Source organism: Mauremys mutica, chromosome 22, assembly GCF_020497125.1.
Source record: "Mauremys mutica isolate MM-2020 ecotype Southern chromosome 22, ASM2049712v1, whole genome shotgun sequence".
Classification (NCBI taxonomy): Eukaryota; Metazoa; Chordata; order Testudines; family Geoemydidae; genus Mauremys; species Mauremys mutica.
The window spans coordinates 4660145-4680980 of NC_059093.1; the positions used below are offsets into that span (position 1 = coordinate 4660145).

Consider the following 20836-nt stretch of genomic DNA (forward strand, 5'->3'; position numbering starts at 1 on the left):
GGCCCGCCCTGCGTGGTGCACTCTGGGAGGTGTAGTCCCGCCCGGGCCTCCTCAGTCACGTTCGTGGGAATTGGAGTCCCGGAGCAAGGGGCGGGCGGACTCGCTTTCCCGTGGTGCCGCGCGGTGGCGGGTCGCTGATGAGGAGGTGGCCGGGCGCTGGGTCCCCATGGCTGCCTCGTCCCCCTCGCTGGTGGCTGCGGTGCTGGCGCACTCGGGCCGGCTGGAGAAGGAGGATCTGGGCACCCGGATCGCCCGGCTCTCCCGCCGCGTGGAGGAGCTGAGGGTGGGGCCCGGGGGGTGATCGGGGGGCTGGGGGTGGGGCGGGGGGGATCCGGGGGGCGGGTTGTGGGGGGGCAGAGGGGGAATCCAGGGGGGCTGCGGGTGGGGGGGGCAGAGAGGGGATGCAGGGGGGTGGCATGCAGCAGGGACCCAGGGGTCTGGGTGTTGGAGGGACCTGGGGGGCAGACGTAGAATCCAGGGGGGCTGGGTGGGGGGATCCAGGGGGCAGGGGCGATCCAAGGACTGGAGCATGGGGGGCACCCAGTGTGTGTCTGTGTGTTGATAGGGGCAGAGCGGGGGTGCTGGGAAGGGGGGAGGAGAGAAGGGGACCCCGGATGGGGGCTGCCTATGGGGACCCTGGACAGGGGAACACCGGGGGAGATGGAGTGCTGCGGGCAGGGGATGATTGTGGGAGTAAATTAAGGAGGGTTATAAAGGCTGTGGGGGTGGGGGGAAGGGTTCCAGAGAAGGGAAGGGACAGGGTGTGAGCATGGTGGTGGTGACACTGCCCATCTCAACGATGTGGGGTTGCAGAGAGGGCTGCGTTGGGGGTGGGAGGCTTTGGCCCTGTGGCCACGGCCTTAGGGTTTCTCTCTGTGGATGTTTAGAGTTGCCAGCCCTCCAGGATTGGCCTGGAGTCTCTCAGAATCGGCATCAATCTCCCGGTGATTATTGAAAGCAACCTGGGAGATTTTAATAGGATATTTTAAGAAAATGACATTACGTCATGTTGGAAAAAAATATCTCCTGGAACAGCCTCACTCAGAGTTGGCAACCCTATGAGTTTTTCTGATCCTGAGTCCATCCCTTCTACCTAGGGCGAAGTCTGCAACATGATTAACAAGAAGTATAACGAGTTCCTCCCAAGCATGCAGAGCGCTGAGGACTTGGTGTCACAAGTGGACAGTCTGTCCGGCAACATCGACCTACTGAAATCCAGGATGGAAAATGAGGTGACACGGCAGCGGTTTCACTTTATCTGTATCTAGCAGCTTTCATCCTGCATCATCCCAAAGCAGTAAAACATCACTGGTGTGCAGCCATGAGCATGCTGCACAGGAAGGCAGGGGAGGAGGATCTTGGCTAAGGTTTCCAGGATGAATCACCACCTCTTATAAAGAGTGCCCTTGACTGAAACATACCAATGTATGATGTAGCAGACCTGGGATATAAATAAAGGGCAGGCTGTAGCTTATTCAATAATTATGTAGCTGAATGATTTTCCTCAGTGCTCATCACAGTAGTTTCAGAGCCCCTCGTGTATATTAATGCATTTATCTTCTAAGCCTCTAAGCATTGAGATAGGGAGGAATCATTCTTGTTTTGCTGATGGGGAAACTGAGGCACAAAGAAGTGAAATGGCCAAGGTCACACGGAGATTCTGTGCAGAGCTGGGAACTGAGCCCAGATTTTCTGTATATTGATTGGAAGACTGTCCTTCCTGTGGCCTGCTTATATTTTTGTGTGTCGTCCTTTCTATACCCCTGGACTAATTCTCTTAGCTGTCCTCTGCCTTGCCACTCTGGCTTTGAAATCTAAGAAAGGCTCTAATGCAGGCGGGATAATACATCTGGATTTTTTCTTTGCAAAGGAGAATGATCAACTCAAAAATCATACAATGTGAAAATAACTTTTACATCTGATACCAGTTATGCTATGTTAAAAGTGAAAGAATCTTAAACATCCATTTTACTTGTCTCTGTTTATTTGTTGCTGTGTATTTAATTTATGTTTCTCAGCGTATACAATAACAATCAGTGACATCAGTTCCACTTGTCTGTAGTCAATTTCAGCTTTGGGTTCCTAGTGCTGCAATATTTAAGGTACAAACAATGCAGGAGATTGTTCGTTTGTTTATTTAACAGTTTGGGGATTTTTTTTAAAAGAAGGGAAACACATCTGTTGATCTTGCATGCCTAGGGAAGCTTTTAAAATGTGTAGTTAAACTGTACTTTTGGCTAAGTTCAAATTAACATTTATCTCATTTAAAAGTAGAGAACTGTTAAAGGAACTGGAATCTTTTGACTTGAATCATTTTTTTTAAAGATCTACAATTTGATATCGCCATGTTCTTCTTTTTCCCAAAAATTCCCATACAATGATGCTTTTAATTTTTTTTACAAGTTTTTCTTCTCCTCTGCTGTTTAACAGGGTCTTTCTAGTGAGGTTAAAAAGTCTGACCATACAGAGAAAGTGAATATATATAAATTTCTGTCTACTGCATTGGGTAAATACACTGGGGAAATGGAACCTCTTTTCCTTCTAATTTCTTTCAGTTATAATAACCGTAGGTGTTGTTTGTAACTTTGGGAGGTACGTACGTTTCAGGCAGCACGCTGGTGTTGTCATGTCGGTGTTACTTTTGAAATAGAAATGGCTCTCATAGCATTTGGTTACTGTAAATGAACTGCTGAAGCCTTTATGTCTGTGCTGCTGTTCTAGGTCCAGCAAGATCTGAATGTGGCTATTGCTGAATTTACTGAATTGAAGCAGCAGCTGGAGCGAGACTCGTTAGTTCTGAGTGTGCTGAAACAGCTACAAGAGGTGAGGAAGGAGGCTGGGAAAATGGCTTCAGATCGCAAAATATTTCTGTATTTTTTTCCACTGACCTCTTCCAGGGTCTCCATCGTGAATAAATGATCATGACTCTTCTATCTCTATTCATGTCATGTTTTTAAAAAGAGCTCTGGAATCTTAGAGCTGAAACTTAGTTGTGTGTGATTATAGAATCATAGAAATGTAGGACTGGAAGGGACCTCAGTAGGTCATCTCATCCAGTTCCCTGCACTGAGGCAGGACCAAATATTATCTAGACCATCCCAGAAAGGTGTTTCTCCAGGCTGTTCTTAAGAACACTCCAATGACAGAGATTCCACAATCTTCCTAGGTCATTTGTTCCAGTGCTTAACTATCTTTACAGTTAGGAACTTTTTCCTAATGTCCAACCTAAATCTCCCTTGCTGCAATTTAAGCCCATTGCTTCTTGTCCTGTCTCCCCTCAGCCTTCTCTTCTCCAGACTAACCAAACCCAGGTTGTTTTTGGGTTTTTTTCAATCTTTTCTCGTTGATCATGTTTTATTGACCTTTAATTATTTTTGTTGTTTTCTCCAAATTGTCCACATCTTTCCTGAGGTGTAGTGCCCTGAACTGGACACAGTACTCCAGTTGAGGCCTAATCAGCACAGAGTAGAGCGGAAGAATGACTTCTCGTGTCTTGCTTACAACACTCCTGCTAATACATCCCAGAATGATGTTCACTTTTTATTTGCAACTGTGCTACACTGTTGACTCATAGTTAGTTTCTGATCTACTATCACCCCCAGATCCCTTTCTGCAGTACTTCTTCCTTGGCAGTAATATCCCATTTTGTATTTGTGCAACTGATTATTCCTTCCTGAGTGTAGTATCTTGTATTTGTTTTATTTAACTTATATTGAACTCTTTCAGTTTGATAGGGCTATTAAAGACTATAGCACCGCATTACTGGAAAAGAAGTATGTTGCAGCAGCTCGCCATCTGGAAAAGGTAGTAACAAGCTTCTCAAGTATATGTAATTATATCTCTTGTAAATATCATCAGTAAATATCCCATGATTCCCTTATGTTAGCACTTGCATGCCATCGGATCAATATGCCTGGTGCCCGTGCTCTGTGCATAACTGTCTTCCTCTTATTGCCAGGCACGAAGTAGTTTGCAAATGCTAGAATCCCGCAAAGGCTTTGAGCTGAAGGTTCTGAAGGCACTAGGCACGGAGCTGACGGTGCAGACCCAGAACATGCTCTATCACCTGGGAGAAGAGTGGCGGCAAATGGTTTTGTGGAAGCTTCCTCCGTCAAAAGGTGCTGAACATCTTAGTTTGGGTCAGTGACAGAAATGATCCTGGCTCGAAAAGCTCTTCAGAGCTAAGAAGTTAGTTAACATAGGTGAGCTAGGATGGATTCAGCTAGCCCTTCCTGCCCGTGGCATATTCCTAAGTGAGTAGGATTGACTGAGGCAGCGCTCTTTGAATTTCACACCATCGGGGGGTGGTTTGGAGCTATCCCAGGCAGTGGCTCTTAAAATGTATTTGAAATGTTTCTTCTGGTGCGTACAGCAGTATTTCCTAGTGAGTGAGACAGAGAAGCCCGGAGAGTTCTCAGCCTCTAGCTCCTTTCTCAGTCATGATGCAAAATCTGAGAGGTTGTAGGATTTCCCCATAGCTAATGTGTTGCTCATCTGCTCCTGAGGAAACCAATTTGGATAATACCAGGTTGTGCGTTATTGAGAAACTGACTTGGCCCATTCCCTGGGTGAGGCGTCTGAAACCTTTCGTCAAGACGAACGTGCTCACCCAGCAGAGACTCGTTTGGCAAGTTACACCCCCTCTGTCCTGTTCCTTGGAGCCCGCTCTAGTCCCAGGCTGAGGAGGCAACGAGGGAATAATGAAGTGCTGTTTTGAATGAAAAAGTGTAGTTCTGTTGAGGAATAAAACAAAAAGGATGAGTTTCCTCTGGCCTATTTATGATAGAAATTGGGCTTAGTTTGCCAGATTGTTGCACAGGTAATTGAAATGGAAAACTGCTGGTAATTGAAGCTATGTCTGAAGTGATACTGATTCTTTAGTCCCTGTGGGGTGTTACAGCTTCCTCTGTGCGATGTAAGAATACCCCGTCCATACCCACATGTTAGTGTCTCTGTACGGAGCGAGCTGTGAGTGTGCAGCATGTCTGGTGCACAAGGATTTTTCCATTTCGGTTTTCTGAGGAAGGTCTCATCAGTTAGATCTTTGAAGTGACAGTTTCATTTTCTTGTATATAACTGTAGCTCCTTGAGCATGTCAGGAAATCAGGGATTGCTTTAGCCCAGCCTTGAAAATTCATCATGAAATCTTACCAGCTCAGGAATTAGAATAGACTCACCCACTCTTACCATGACGATTATGAACACACTAATGATATTTGACTTCCAATGAGTAGAATTTTTCCAAGCTGCTTTAGATATTTAGGAAGATGTAAGCAACTGACACATAGCTGGTGCCCAAATATATGTATCTCAGTACACTCTGTACCACCGAAACTCCTCATTTAAAAAAACAAGCTCATGCCTCAGTTGAGTTTATAGCGGAGGAGGAAAAGTAATTGTGGTCAAAATGTTCTTTACATCTTAAATTTGCACAGAAATTGAAATAGGGAAATTGCATCAAGACCTGTGTAAAAGACCAATGCAAGCAGTTTGCAGTATGCTGACATTCAGGAGATAATGATTCCACCACCAACTTCCAAGGCCGGCAAGGGCTGATCATTAGATGGGGGGCCAGGAGCGTGACACTGTATCCCAGCCACCATTGAGATCTCCCTGGCTTATGGTCAGGGAAATGAGGTGAAGAAAGGAGAGCTTAATGGTTTGTTTTAGCGCCCATCCATCAGCTCCTCTCTAGCCCACTTCGCATTGTAATGGAGATGGTTATGCTCTCTCTTAGAAATCAGCAGTGCAGAGACAGTGATGCAGACGGAGTTGCACTTACGCACCATGCCATTGAAGGAAGATCAGATCTCTGGACCCCCTGTTGCTTCTGTGCTCCAGGCATTTGCTGTGCTAGGAGAACTGCACACCAAGCTTAAACTTTTTGGTAAGACAGGCCTTTGTGTCCCATTAAAACGAGCTGTAGAGAGACCTGCTGTTAGATGGTGAATTTGTTTCAAGAATCTGCCAGCGTGGGACTGGGTCCCGTTGTCAGTGCAAAATATGGAACAGAATGTGGGAAGAGGGATGCATTTAGAGTCATAGACTTTAAGGTCAGACGGGACCATTGTGATCATCTAGTCTGACCTCGTGCACAACGCAGACCACAGAATCTCATCCACCCACATTTTGTTGATGGCCTTAGCCCTTGGTCAGATAATTCAACTCTTCCCTTGTCACACTGGCCTCTTCCCAAGGCCTGGGTTGACTTTCAGCAGGCAGCACCTCTCTGAGGAGTCACTCTCTCAAGTAGGATGTATGTTTTGTTTTCTTCCTCTGTCACATTTGTATTGTCCCACTCTCCCATCTCCTTGCCAGTCTCCTTGTCCAGCGCTGCTGCTGGTGGTGGTGGTGGTAGTACTGCTACCCTAGTGTGACAGCCCTTTGGGCTGCTCAGAGTTGTGGAAGTGCAGGTGCACAGGGACTCCCATGCTGAAATGAAGGCTGCAGATAGCAGCATCCTTCCCCATCCTCTAGGACCAGGCATACCCTTGGCATGTGAGAATGGAATCCCGTGACTCCTATTAATGTGCAATTGCCCTGAATTATTTATCCCTCCCTGTCAAGTTGGTTTATTACTTCATTTTGATCTGTGGTTTTGTGGCTCGATGGGCTCATGTTTACAACTATTTTCTGGTTGTAGTCCCCTCCCTGGCACAGAGCCAGGCGTTAATTTCAGGCTGTTCCAGGTGATTATAATCGCAGGTCCTAGTAAAGCAATTAGCGAGCTCTGCCAGTTGCTGGCATACAGTTTCACATGGCTGGTTTTGTAAATAGTTTATAATTTGATTTATACTCAGGCTCTATGCCTGAGTCCCCATGCTTAAACCAAAGGCGCTGCCTCAAGAACACTCCTGATTTTACAGCTACCTCAGGGGAGTGTTCCTCATCCCAAATATGAGCAATCCTAAAACCAAGGTGCTGCTCATAGCTAGTCCCTCTTGGGCACTACTGGAGCGAACAGCCTACTTGACTGCATACTGATGCTGAAGATCATCTTTCTCTTCCTTTGTCAGGCCAATTACTGCTGAAGTACATCCTCAAGCCACTGATTTCTTATCCCTCCCTTCGTCCCCTGCTGGAGGAGCAGCCTGACACCGTCGTCTTGCACTTTGAGTCTGCGGAGCCTAATCTGGAGCATCCATCCCCAATGGAGGTTTTTGGCAAGATCACGCTGGTGCTTGAAGTTCTTCACAAACACTTGTTGAGTAGGTAGTTCGCTCCCTGAGAATTAGCGTGAGATGCTGCTCTCCACAGCTGGCTCATCTAGCTGTTATGGAGAGCTCTTGGAATGTTTAGCAGTAAAGCAGCACTGGTTTCCGCCAGGGAGCCGCTGCTCTCTGTAATACTACTATGGCAGTGCCCTGGGATGGGCTGTTGTAGCTGAGTGAGGCTTTGCAATGCTCGGGCAGCTTTGAACACTGCAAAACTGCACTTGGTTCCCTCTCCTTTGGGACCCTTTAATCTTCCCAGCTCTGTTGTGCTTCCTCGCCGTGGCTCTGCAGACTGTCTTACCTCCTTGTTCCGTGACAAGTGTGTGGTTTATGGGGAGAGCATTGATACTACAGGAAGATGGGAATTCCTGAGTGAGGAGTCACTTCTTGAAGCCTTGTTTAATTTCCTGGTCTCTTTGAGGGAGCAGCCAGCAGCACTGAAATGAGAAAGTGGGGTTTGAGTGACAGCATCTGCAGTGACTCTGAGCATTCAGGAGAAACCCTGAACAAGAAGCACAAAGAGTATTTAGCGTGTAGGCCATCGAAGAAATGCTTCATTTCTCTGCAGAAAGAGTTGTTCTCAGATGACCAGTATTGCTAAATCATTGCTTTGTGAGAAGCTCTGGGGAACTGGAGTTAAAAAGCTAGAATGCATGATACAATCTGTGGGAAATCCTGTACAGCAGGGGTCCCCAACCTTTTCAGGACCAGGGTCCGGTCATGCCTGCGGAGGGAGCGCTCGTCCCGCGGCTCGGGTAGAGGTCCACCGGCTCCGGTTGAGCTGCCGCAGGCATGACTGCAGATGGTTCGCTGGTCGCGTGGCTCAGCTGGACCGCCCGCAGGCGTGCCTGCGGGCGGTCCAGCTGAGCCGCGCGACCAGCGAACCGTCCGCAGTCATGCCTGCGGGAGGTCCACCGGAGCCCCGGGAGCAGCGGACCTCCCGCAGGCATGACTGCGGAGGGAGCGCTCGTCCCGCGGCTCGGGTAGACCTCCCGCAGGCACGCCTGCGGGAGGTCCACTGGGTCGGTTCGCGGCCCGGTTTGTAAGAGGCCGCGGACCGGTACCGGGCCGCGGACCGGGGGTTGGGGACCCCTGCTGTACAGGACTAGTCACGGTGGAGGATCTCTTCACAAAGTGTGAATGGGGCACATTCCAGGCACTGAGCAAACTCACTGGGGACACAGGTTCAGTCTACCTTTAAAATCTGTTAGTGGCTCAGGAGGCAGGGAATTCCTGAACATAGCCCGAGAGCAGAGAACATCCGATGAAATGGAACCATCGACAGTTCCTGTTCTGAGCTCACAATGGGCTGTGGAAGGGATCGAGGGCTTTGCCCCCTGGAGCATATTTCAGAACCCATTCGTGTTCTTTCTTTTGAATCCAGATGTGTCTCTCGATGCGTGTGGGGAAAATGAGAAGGACTCCAGAGTGGTATTGGCAGAGATGCTGGGTGACATGGTCTGGGAGGAGGTATCTGGCTGCCTCATTCAGGAATGTCTGGTGTACTCGATTCCAGCAAACAGCCGCAAACTAGAGCAGTACGTCGAGGTAGGACTCAAAGCATTTAAAATCCATGCACCGTAAAGCCTGGAAAGGCAGATTCTGCAATAACTGGAATTGTTTCTGATCTTTATTCTCTGCTACAATGGGAACTTTCAAAGTCAGTCTCTGCCTTAAGCCGTGTCTCGTATTCCTGCAGTGCCAATAATGGTGCAATGTTTTTAACTACGTATTTTGCTCTCGTCTGTATCCCAGCATAAAAAGCAGTCAGATGCAGTTGATGATAGCAGCACTGAGCAGCTCGAACTAGCTTAAGACCTCTTGCTTTTGCTAAACAAACTGCACTCAGCACAAACACTCTCGTTATAAAGAAGAGAGGGTGGCAGTGAGGGCTGGGACTTCCTCCCTCCTTGGTCCAAACTAGACCAGATTTGGTGACTTGCAGGGCACGCTGCCGAGGGCATTCTTCCTAGACGATGAGGAAGATCGGTAGCTGGCTGACTGGCCAAGTTCCTGTGCAACTGATTTCAGTGCTGCCAAGACTTAATATATATGTAATTGTGTTTACTGTATGATTAATTGTGTTACAGCTCTTAAAGCCCTGGGCAAGGGTCTGTATTATTTTAAACCTAAATAAATAAAATAGAACGTGGTCCCAGTTCCCAAATGGTATTTAGTGCCTAACTCCTATGGAAATCAGCCTTTGAGGTTCTGGGCCCTAGTGCTGGTGAAAGGTGCCAGACTGACAGCTGGACTCTGGAGTCTTTTTCCCAGAAGAGCCAGTAGCAGCAAAGCGTCTCCCAGGGAGCCAGTAGCAGCAAAGCGTCTCTCCACTTTTCCACAGGGAGCCCCTCTCTTTTCCGTTTCATTCCCTCCTGGGCGCTGGGGTTGAGATTGCCAACCAAGAGGGACAGTTAGTGTCCACTGTAATATTTTTGTTCTGGACACGTGCTCATGGGCCCTCAACTGAAACACACATCTCACAAGGGCCACTGAAGTGCTGTCAGGTGGTTACAGTTTGGGATCATCACTGACTGGATCCAGATTCAAAGCTCTTCCACCCCTTGTACTTCCTTTGTATCCACTCTGTGCTTCCCGTTAAGCTGGAGAACGTCTAGCTGCTTTTCATCCTGCTTCTTGATTATTATAACTCACAATCCATAATAGCGTGGAACTGATTTGTGTTTAACTCTCTTCTCAGGTGATTAAATCCACGGAGGAATTTGAAAAACGCTTGAAGAACATGGGGTTTTTAAAAGGAGATGCCACGGACTTACTGAAATACGCCCGCAATGTCAATTCCCACTTCGCTAACAAAAAATGCCAGGACGTGATCGTGGCAGCCAGAAAGTTGATGACCTCAGAAATACACAACACTGTAAAGGTGCTAGAGATCGCCATTTGCAATGTGTATTTGTAAGAAACCATCTAGCTATTGAAGGAGAACAGCTTAAAAACACTGAGTCTGGTTCTTATAGAGGATTGGTTTGTTTTTGTTATTTGTGTGACCTCTGCAGGAAATGGTTGCTTCTTAAAGTTTTGGGTAGCCCTCAAGTGCATTTTCCATAGGGCTGATATTCTAACTAACAAGCTGAATATGATTTTTAAAATAATGGAATGAAGCCTTCCTCAGCACGAGATAGCTGGTTTTACACATTTTTCTTAGGATCATTACAGCTAATAGAAATGTAAAGAGAAAAGATCCTTTAGAATGATTGTGCTTAAGAATGAGATAGTTGCCTACTATGCAGCACACATTCAGCTGTTATCATGCCATATACATTTGTGAGCCCCTCGGAGTAGCTCCGGTGGAGTCCCATGGAATGCTCAGCTCAGTGTGCACACAGGGTCTGTGTAATTCACTGTTAAACTGCCTTATGCTGTCTCCATTCTCTGGGAACTAAGTTGTGATGTGTGCTTCTTGTTTCCTCCTTAGATCACACCTGATTCCTCGGTAGCGATACCAAAACTGCCTGACCCTGGGGCAGGCGATCATTTAAAAATGCAAAAAGCCTCCAAAATGCTGCACAATGATCTGATAAATTTGGAGAATGAGACCAAACTGAGCCAGCACACATTCTCTCTGCCTACCTGCCACATCAGTGTGTCTGTGGAGAAATTGATGGAGTTGGCTTATCAGACCCTGTTGGAGGCTACAACCAGCACAGATCAGTGGTAAGAACTCTGAATTGGTGGGTAGAGCCCAAGGGACACTCTCGGTATCAGGACACCTGGTTACAGGCACCAATACTAGAAAGGGCAGAAAATGTATTTCACTTAAAAATAATCAAGGTGAAATGGTTAATGAAAGCTGCTGATTTGCCAGTTGGAGACTGAATCCCCAGATTAATCCAGCAAACAGGGACAGCTGCCATGCAGCCTTCCTGGCAGTGCCCTGGTGGCGCAACGTCTAGTGGTGATGGCTTCTAAGGGTGTGTTGAGATGGGCTCTATTTAGCTAACATGGTACTTGACACATGGTAAAATGCTAGTGTAGACAAGGCAGTTTGTAGTTTTCAATCATGTTAGCAGATCAGGATAAAAACCGGTGCCTTGTCCATGCTAAAATCTTACTGGGTGTTAGCTGACAATTGGTGAAAAGCCCTTTTTTCCCCAGCCAAGACGAGGTGTAAGGGTGTCATTGCCGGGGAGGGTGAGCTGCCTATTTTCCTACCACATCATCACCCGAGTGAAAGCAAAGAACCCGAGTTGTGCATTTGGCAGGGATTTCAGGTGTCCAAGGCTGTGTTTGTCTGGCCCGATAACTGGAGACCATGGCTCTGGTTGGGAAGGGAGGATTGCGTACAGAGTGCCCCCCATACTGCTACAACAGAGTGTGTGTGGGTGGGGCGGAGGGGGGAGAAGGGAAATGCTGCCTCCCTGGGTAAAGATGAATTTCAGGGGTCTCGTTCCTGACATGTGGTCAGTGATTCTGGAGCTGGCCTCCATCTTGTAGGTCTGCCTTGGGTAGCATTGGAAAACTCTCAGGAGTGCAAGCAATGCCAGCTGCTCCGCCGCGATGTGACAGCTTGGAGGAAGCCTTGGTAAGATTTCCAGGGTGCTGCCTGTGGCTTGCAGACGGTATTTGCTTTCAGAACAGGCCTTTAAAAGCCTGTGCTCTGCAGGTAGATTGCACACTGCCTAGCACATTGGTCCATGATGGGGGGCTCCTGTTCACTACCATAGTACAAATATTTGATAGTAATAATAGTTGCCATTCACAAAAATGTGTGCCCCTCGACATTCCCTATCCCCTGATCATTATCCATTACAGTGGAGGTTTTTTTCCCCCCTACCCTTGAGGAAGAAAACAGGGCAAATGGCCGTATGCAGCTCCAGAATGAGCAATGCTTTCAGCTGTGTTTGTGCCCTTTGCAATGCGCATTGGGGAGAGAGTGGCATTCACTGGAGATTTAGCTTAGCACGTTCATATAGAGGCACTGTGGGTGCAGCAGGACACCATGGTGAATGAGAAATGAGACAAGCCCCAAAGTTCTTGGTGATTGCTCTTGAAATGAAATGTCCAGCTGGGTCTCCAAGTGGAAAGGCAAAGCTAGTGAGGGCCAGGGGTTTACCAGATCTGCCTTGACCAAGCATTTCAGTCATCTCCTCTTTGCAGCCTCAGATGGGATTTTCAGAAGTGTCTCTGGGTGTGTCCACTGGAGCTTGGGATGTGATTTCCAGTGCAAGGAGGCAGTCTCGCTTGAGTTCTGATCGAGTTAGTGCGCTAAAAAGAGCAGTGTAGCCACAGTGGGCCAGGCAAGTCGCCAAAGCATATAACCAGAGTTTCAAATGGGAACAGCGAGCCCATCCTGTCACCTGTGCAGCTGTGGCTGCACTGCTATTTGTAGCATGCTAGTTTGATCAGCGCCGGCCCAGATGTGTCTCTCCAAGCTGGGAATTACACTTCCAGCACAACGCCCAATTGGCTTCCAGTGGAACTTGTGCTGCTAAGTTACTTAGGCACTTTTGAAAATCATCCCTTAGTCGCTGCTGGTTATATTTGACGTTAGAGTCCAAAACACAGCCACTGAATTCTTTCTCCTTTCAGCACTGTATTAAGAATGCTCCTCTTGCTGCATGCATTAGTTCCAACTGGAAGGTGGTTAACATGAACTTTATTTGCCTTGCAGTTGTATCCAGCTCTTTTACTCGGTGCGAAATATCTTCCATTTGTTCTATGACGTCGTGCCAATTTACCACAAGTAAGTGTGTAAGTGTTACACGGGGGCCTGCTTTTTTGGGCGGGGAGCCAAGCTATTTATTTATAATACTTCTACTCACTCTTGTGCTTGTCCTGGGTGGTCTTTGGTTTGGTGGAGGGATACTCCCTTCTCCTTTGGGAAAAATAGCACTCCATCTCTTTAAAACCCCCTCATATAATAATAATACATAGCTTTTATATAGTGCTTTTCATTAATAGAATCACTGCCCATAGCTTTTCAACCCAAGTGTGGCTTGTAAGACTGTTTCATGGTGTGCTTCCCTGTCCACACCTGCTGGTGTCTTTCTCTTGGGGAGAAGCAGTGGTAGGAAAGGGTTAAAATCCAAGGCTACAGCTGGATTTGAGGACCCTTAGCTCTGTTGGCCCTGCCACAGCCCCGTGCTTTCTTCTCCTTTTGACACTGGTGAGAGTTTCTTGTCGCCTCCCTCTTGATTTCACCTTCCTGCTACCATCAAATGGCTTTCCTGCTTCTAAGTCTTCAAATTAACGGTCATTTGAATCTAGACATGGCTAGAGTGTGGGCATGGCTACACTGAAAACACTACAGCTGCAGACCTGTGCCACTGCAGTGCTTCAGTGTGGACGCTGCCTACTGGATGGGAGGGGTTCCCCTGTCGGCCTGGGTAATCCACCTCCTCGAGAGGCGGTAGCTCGGGTGATGGAAGAATTCAACCTAGTGCTGGCTACATAAGGACTTAGGGCGACTTAACTACGCCGCTCAGGGGTGTGGACTTTTCACCCCCCCCGAACATCGTAACTATGCCGAGACCAGGCCTACAGAGGTGATGATGATGTGCTACCCTCTCAACATGTAATGTCCATGGTGTGTGAGAGTCAAGAGGCCACATGCTTTTATTCTTGCTATCTCCCATGCTGCATGTTGCTTTTGATTCATTAGCAGCAGCACTGCTCTAAAAGTGGAGGTAGCCTCTTGCCTATTGAGTGTCTGACCTGTGGAGCATTTCTGAAGTCTAGAACAATATCAGGATATTTATTTTATTTTTAGAGGCCCAGATCTGATTAAAAAATTGTCTCTTTATTTCTTCCCTTCTCTTCCTCCTCCTTCCTTGGGTAGAGAGAACCTTCAGAAACTGCCCCAGCTCGCTGCCATTCATCACAACAACTGTATGTACATTGCCCACCACTTGCTGACCCTGGGGCATCAGTTCCGATACCGCCTTACCAACATACTGTATGATGGAGCAGCTACTTTCGTAGATCTGGTACCTGGCTTTAGGAGACTTGGTAATTTTACCTTTGGAACTGAAACATACTCACTAGCATCTCATCCCAGTATTTGTAATTGAGCAATTTATCATTTAAATGTGACTTGGTGGTAAAAGCAGTGGACTGGGCATTAGGAATCCTGGCACTGTGTGACTCTCAGCAAGTCACTTCACTTCTTTGTCCCTCCTTTTTGTTATCTGTGTAATGGGGCAATGCTTCAATGGGAGAGGGGGCCTCGCTCTGAGGCTTAATTAAGCTTTAGAGAGCATTAGGCGAAAGGTGCCACAGAAGTGCTGAGTATGATTAATATTACACAGAGTAATATTGGTCACACCGTGCTTTATTCTACATCAATAGCCAATGTGATTTGTTAGCCCTATTGATTTCAGTGGGAGTTTGCGTACCCAGGTTTACATTTTCAGTTCCCTGATGCTGTCAGCAGGGAAGTTGCTGTGCCAGAGTATGTCTTTGCCAACTTTCAGGTAGCATTTGAGGTATAAGGGAGGAATTCCCAGAGTGCAGAATCCTAACATTTGGTCTGTGGCCATTCTGGTAATGCCAAGGGATGGTCTCCTGCTCTGCTCTGGCTTCATTAGAGCAGCCTTCTTGATTGGCTATTGGTGGTATGAATCCTTATTCTCAGATTACATATTATACCCCCTGCATTTGATGAGAAGGCTGTTCTGTCTGGTAGAGCCCTCTGCCGCTTCACAAGGTGGCAAGGTAGCCTTGATTGTCCCTTTCTGTATAATGGTGCACAGTTCCAGGAATGACTTTTTGTACAGTGAGACCCCAAGCTCACATGGACACTCTGGAAGCTGTTGTCCTCTGTTCTGAGCATTTGCTAGATTGTTGTAAGAAGCCAAAGAAACAAAATGCAGAAAAAAAAAACCTTTCAACGTGTTGATCTGACAAAAGCAGGGAATCCATAGCTAATGCTGCTGCTCAGATTTTCAAGTTGTTTATTTTATCTTGCACTGTAGGAATCAGAAGTGTGTGAGATCTCACATGCTGTGGGTGGGTGGATTACGGGTACAGTTTCCTCTTCCCTGGCTGTGTGTGCCTGGCAGATTGGTACTATGTGGCTGTTCTATGAAACTGGAAAAGGCAAATGTATTAGGCTTATAAAACTTGATCCTAATTTTATGGCAGGTTTATGATTCCAGTGCTGAATGTCTCAGAATAGGCAAATCACATTTAATGCTGACATCATCTAAGGCTGTGGAATAAATGGCTTCTTCCTCCTCTCATTTGCTCCTCCAGGGATGGAGTGTTTTCTGGCCCAGATGCGTGTGCAGAAAGGAGAGCTGCTGGAGAGATTGTCAAGCGCAAGGAATTTTTCCAATATGGACAATGAGGAAAACTATTCTGCAGCAAACAAAGCAGCAAGGCAGGTGAGTGATACCAACCAAAGGGCTGTACAGACCCTAGTGTAATGTATCTGTGTGGTTTTCCCCTTTTAGTAGCAGTACGAATTCTTAGCACAGATATAATGCTTGGCATTCAAACACAGTCAAACTGAAATAACTTTTTTCCTTTTTTTGATTTGGGTTTTTTCTTCCCCATGTTTTCTTTCCCTTTTATAAAATCTGAAACATGTCCATTTTGATTCTATTCACGTCAACTCAACATGAAAGATTTTTTTTTAAATTTGAATTGCTTTCTCAAAAAATTAGAAGATTTTGGTAAAATTTTCGACTTTATTTTTTTCATTTTTGTTTGAAATTTTTCAGGGAAAAGAGGGTTTTTTTTGGGGGGGGGGGGAATCACGTCTAGATCCAAGCTTAAAAATATTAGTTTTTTTCTTAATATGATACCTTAAATTGCCTTCTCCTGCCTTTGAAAGCTAGTTTATAACTGTGTAATTGCCTTATCAGCTTTACTGTCTATCTTTGTTTATGATTCTGGATAAGATGGAGTTGTTATCTTCCAGGTTCTGCACCAGCTAAAGAGACTTGGCAAAGTATGGCAAGATGTGCTTCCGGTCAACATCTACTGCAAGGCTATGGGGGCCTTACTGAACACAGCACTCAGCGAGATCATTAATAGAATCACTGCCCTAGAGGTAAGGGGGGATTGCATGTGCTCTGCATACCAAGGATCAAATGTTGTTCTAAATAAGGCACTTGTTTACCCTACAGATGAGCTTTCAAGAACCAGCTTTCAGGGCCACTCTTGACTTTCACTGATATCTAGGATCCAGTGCAACAGAAATACTTCAAGCGTCCATCATCCAGAACCAACTGAGACCACACACACAAACAAGGTGAAATCCTGGCACCATTGAAGCCAACGGAAAAACTCCTATTCACTTTAGTGGAGTAGCTGGATTTCACCTTTTAGTGTTGAATTGAGTGTGTGGTGCATCTTAGGACTTGGCAAAGCGTAGTAGGATGATGGAGTTTGTAATGTGTTTGCAAAGTTTCAGAGTGGTTTATCTGAGTCTTGCTTAGAGCAGATTTAGTCATTTCGAAATTTCCTACAAACCAGGGAATCTGAAAATTTTTGTTTCAGAAACATCAAAAACACAAGGATTCCAAAATGAAATATACTTCTGGGATCTCCAGCAGCTGCTCAGAGAAATGGCCATAAATCATGTCAGTTTCACTGCTGCCCACTACTGAATAGCAGCTGTTAATCTGATATGAATCGTATCAGCCACTGCCGAGTAGCCCAGGGTCTGCTGGCTCCGGGGACCCCAGGGCTTCCAAACTCCCAGGCCAGCTGGCTCACCAGGCTGCCCAACCCATGCAGGCTGGGGAGCCAGCTGGCCTGGTAGTCCTGCTCGAGTGGCAGGGAGTCTGGAAACCCTGAGAGCCCCAGCTCCCTGCTGCAGTGCTCGGGGGCCATACATGAATCTATCTTCATCCTATCTAGGGACCACATACTGAAACGAGTGCGTGATCTCAATCCCCAATTTTGCTCTGCTTAAATAATCTGGTTGTTTTTACCTCTTTCTCTCTTTATTTCCCTATTCTCTGTCTGTTAAGCGATTGGCAGGTTATGCTGGGACAAGTAGTAAAATGAGCATATTAAATTGTTTAAAGGAAATACCATTTCGTACCAAATGTCTGAAATGTGTTTACCCATCTGATCCAATTGTGATCTGTACACAAGTCTACCTGAAAAGAATTAGACCGATAATGCATCTCTTCTTTGTATGAACTTCTTTACGGGAAGATTGCTACAGCTGTGTCTGCCAATAAACATAAAGCTTACATTTATTAGGCCGGCATAGTCTGAGTGATTTCCCTCCAAAGTGTTCAAGCCTTTATAATAATGTTCCCTGCTTCTCAGCAAGATGTTCGGCATTCCATTAAGACATATGTGCTCTTTGAAGCAGACACAGATACTGTGCTGAGCAGATGCCAAGAGCTTGTTGAAATGCACACATTCATAAGTAAGTCCTTTTGGCCTAGGAAGAGTGGCAGATAGGAAGCTGAAGAAACCTAGTGTCTCCCATGGTATGTTAAGTATGGTTCAGATCACTGATTTATCTTCACAAAGCTTTCTGGTCCTTTCATGTCACTTTCTGCTCTAAGCACCAGAAAATGCTTAATTGTTCCTTTGAATAGCGCTCCCCATTTGTGCAATTCCAGGATATCTCTGCTGAGGACGCTGACAGATTGCACTCCCTGTGCAGGATCATGCTGGAAGAAGGACCTCTGGTGTTCACTCCATTACTGGAAGAGAACAAAAATAAGAAATACCAGGAGGAGGTTCCAGTCTATGCGCAGAAATGGATGATGTTCAAAGAGCTGATGATTATCCTGCAGGCCAATCTCCAAGAAATAGTAGATCGGTAGGTGTCTTTCCTTTCTTCTAATACCCACAGGAATGCTTTCACAAATGCATGGGGTTAGATAATGCAGTGTTCTCAGTTGAAGGAACCCTGTCCGCCTGAAATCGAGTTAGTTTTAGTAAACGCATGTAAAGTACTTTTGGATATTGCACCTGCCAATATTCCCCCCTTTTTGTTTTTTGTGATTTTTGTGCATTTTCCCTGTTTCTTTGCGAAAGACCAACCCAAATGGGAAAATGACGGACTGTACAGGGGAGAAGTGAAAGTGACTATCCACAAAATACTGCCCAATGCCCAAAGGCAGAAAAGTGTAAAACCTGACCAATATTTTTCTCTCTATTCTCTCATAAGTCAGCGTAATCTTAGGCCTGCCTTGTGTATCTCATTGCAGCCACCTCTGCACTCTGCCCATCACTTGTGATGTTATCTGTGTCTACTTGCTGTTTACTGCAGTTTTACCAAAGAGTCAGACTTTCCTGTGTGGCCAGTTTGAACTTTCAAATGCCATGGCTTAGTCCTTTAGACTGGCATGAGAGACTTGCATGAATTTTACATGAGGGTGGGGCCCACATACCTCTGAGTGCAACACTAACTGGCTGTAGATGTCTGGAACCAGACAGTCCCCATCCACAATTGTGCTACAAGCACCTTGGAGGGGTGTGGATCACCTGCTGTCTTGGGCAGCCTTCGCTTAGAGGCCCAAAGCGTGTGGAGAGCAAACAGAAAAATCAACTTCTCCCCTGTATCAAAGAGCTCTGTCACAGCCTGCACTGTGAGCTGCTTACAGGTGCTGTCGGAACAAGTGGAGATATTTCGGAATGCTCTGGTTCCACCCCAGGCCTTGCAGTCCCAAGAGATGCCGACTTGGTCGGACCCAGTAAATACATGCAGAGCAGGCTGTACGTTTATTCTGAGCTAGACGCAAAGCAGAGAGAGCCCTGTCTGTAGTGAAAACCCCCAAGAGCAGGTCCTGCTGTTCCATCGGTTGCTTTATCAATATGACTGTTTTCATAGCGGACAGGTGGTTAGCGGGTCAGTAATCAGATACATTTGAAGCTGTTGGAGCAGGCAGTGGCTCCTTGCCGTAGAATTAGCTGTAACAATACCCAAACTTCATATCACTGGAGCGAGAGGAAGTTATGCAGGCGAGAACTGTGCTTGTAAACTAAGCAGAGTTGAAATATTCAAGAGTGTAGGACTGGTTGGGGAGAGCAAGATCCAGAGAACTGCATTGGTTTCATTAAAGGGGTCAGAAGAGCGGTGGTAGAAATAGATATCGGTATTAACGTGTAGTTGTACAGCTCAGGCGAACGATTGCCTTTTCCTCTCTTCCAGGTGGGCGGACGGCAAAGGGCCCCTTGCAGCTGAATTCTCCCCCACCGAGGTAAAGAGTTTAATCCGAGCCTTGTTCCAGAACACAGAGAGGAGAGCAGCGGCCCTTGCGAAAATTAAATAGCCTTGTGTTTACTCCTGTGCAATAGACCTTTTCCTGGGAAAGCAACAGTAAATCAGGTTTCAAACTCTTATTTGGATTTAACCCGTTTTCCTAATCAGTTTAGCTTTATGAAAGCACTTCCTAAAGGCCTGGCCAATGGGAAAAAACTTCACCCAGCTCAGCATCTGTACAATAAATGTAGCAATTTAATGCAGCTTGGCCTCCAAAAGCAAAGGAGAGTAACTCCTTGGCACTAGCCGGTGCTACTTCGTCCACTACCCAGAGAAGTGCCGTGCTGTAAAACTCTGGCTCCTGACATGTAGTCTACCAGCCCGGACCCATTTCGGGCGATACGGGGTAACTTATGAGCTAGAAAAATTTCATTGCTACCGTGCTAAGCACATTTGTGGAGGTCATCACTGTGGTGGTGGCAGATTCTGGAAGCGGCGCAGTTTTTCTAGGTCATACAATGTTTAAATGGGACCGGGCACCAAATTTGAAAACATCTGAAAATCACAAGAAGGGCCGTAACTGAGAGGCATAGTTTAATTTTGACCAAAACCATCAGTCTTCTAAACACAAATCGTACTGTTTTGGAAGGTTTGGGAAACATTTAGCCCCGGGTGATCAGCTTTATGCAAGTTCCTGTACTCTTTTACCTTTGGTTAAAGCAAGTCTGTAGTCACACGACAGTCAGAGCTTGTTTGTACCATATAATACATCAAAATATTTGTCATTATCTGTAGAATAGACTGTTCTGAGTTTTTTCTGTCTGCTATTTTTATTAAGTTATACAGATGACAAGATCCCCACCCTCTAATTATAAAACATATATTTATGATATTGTCTGCTCGGCCAGAGACATAAGCCTAAAGCACACATGGTACAAATATAATTTCAGTAATAATACATGTGAACTCCTTATAGAACAGTAATGATTCTTAGTAGAATGGCTGTAGAGCATGTTGTATGAATGTGTCGTGTGAATACCAAAGGATAGCCACGTGCTGTCAATGTAACCCCTACATCTCACGATGGGCTATTGAATGCCTAATGCAGCACCCCTTCGAGCTAGATTTACTCACAAACATCGTCTCTGTAATTTGCAGATAGTTGAAACATTTCTGCTCCCACCCAGAGTCTCCGCCCTGTTCGATAGTCTGCTGCTTACACTCGTGCCTGTCACAGCTGCACGCACGGGAGCCCAACAAATCTTCCCTGCGGCGGACGGATCTCGTTGAACGGGGGCTCTCACAGCCACACTGCACAAAGGGAAGGTGGCTTTTGGAGCCGGCGGCAGCACCACCATGGTAGGGACGACACGTCCCCTGCTGTCTGTCACCCATAGGGAGTGCCCTAATCATTCGGTCCTGGGCTGCTCAATGTTGCCTGTTGAAGCTGTCCTACTTGATTTAAATAGCACCGGGGTGGGGT

The 20836-nt window shown here is 46.4% G+C and overlaps 1 protein-coding gene across 1 annotated transcript; it reads left to right on the plus strand.

Annotated features, from left to right (window-relative positions):
* Window positions 1-112: 112 nt before the first annotated feature.
* Window positions 113-20166, plus strand: ZW10 (zw10 kinetochore protein). Its single transcript, XM_044997384.1, has 16 exons — window positions 113-283; window positions 1098-1232; window positions 2722-2823; window positions 3727-3804; window positions 3959-4118; window positions 5738-5887; window positions 7017-7208; window positions 8599-8762; window positions 9916-10098; window positions 10651-10889; window positions 12847-12918; window positions 14014-14183; window positions 15429-15559; window positions 16099-16230; window positions 17765-17967; window positions 19303-20166. The coding sequence occupies exons 1-16, from the start codon at window positions 167-169 to the stop codon at window positions 19421-19423; spliced, it is 2349 nt and encodes a 782-aa protein (XP_044853319.1). The 5' UTR covers window positions 113-166; the 3' UTR covers window positions 19424-20166.
* The last annotated feature ends 670 nt before the right edge of the window (window positions 20167-20836 follow it).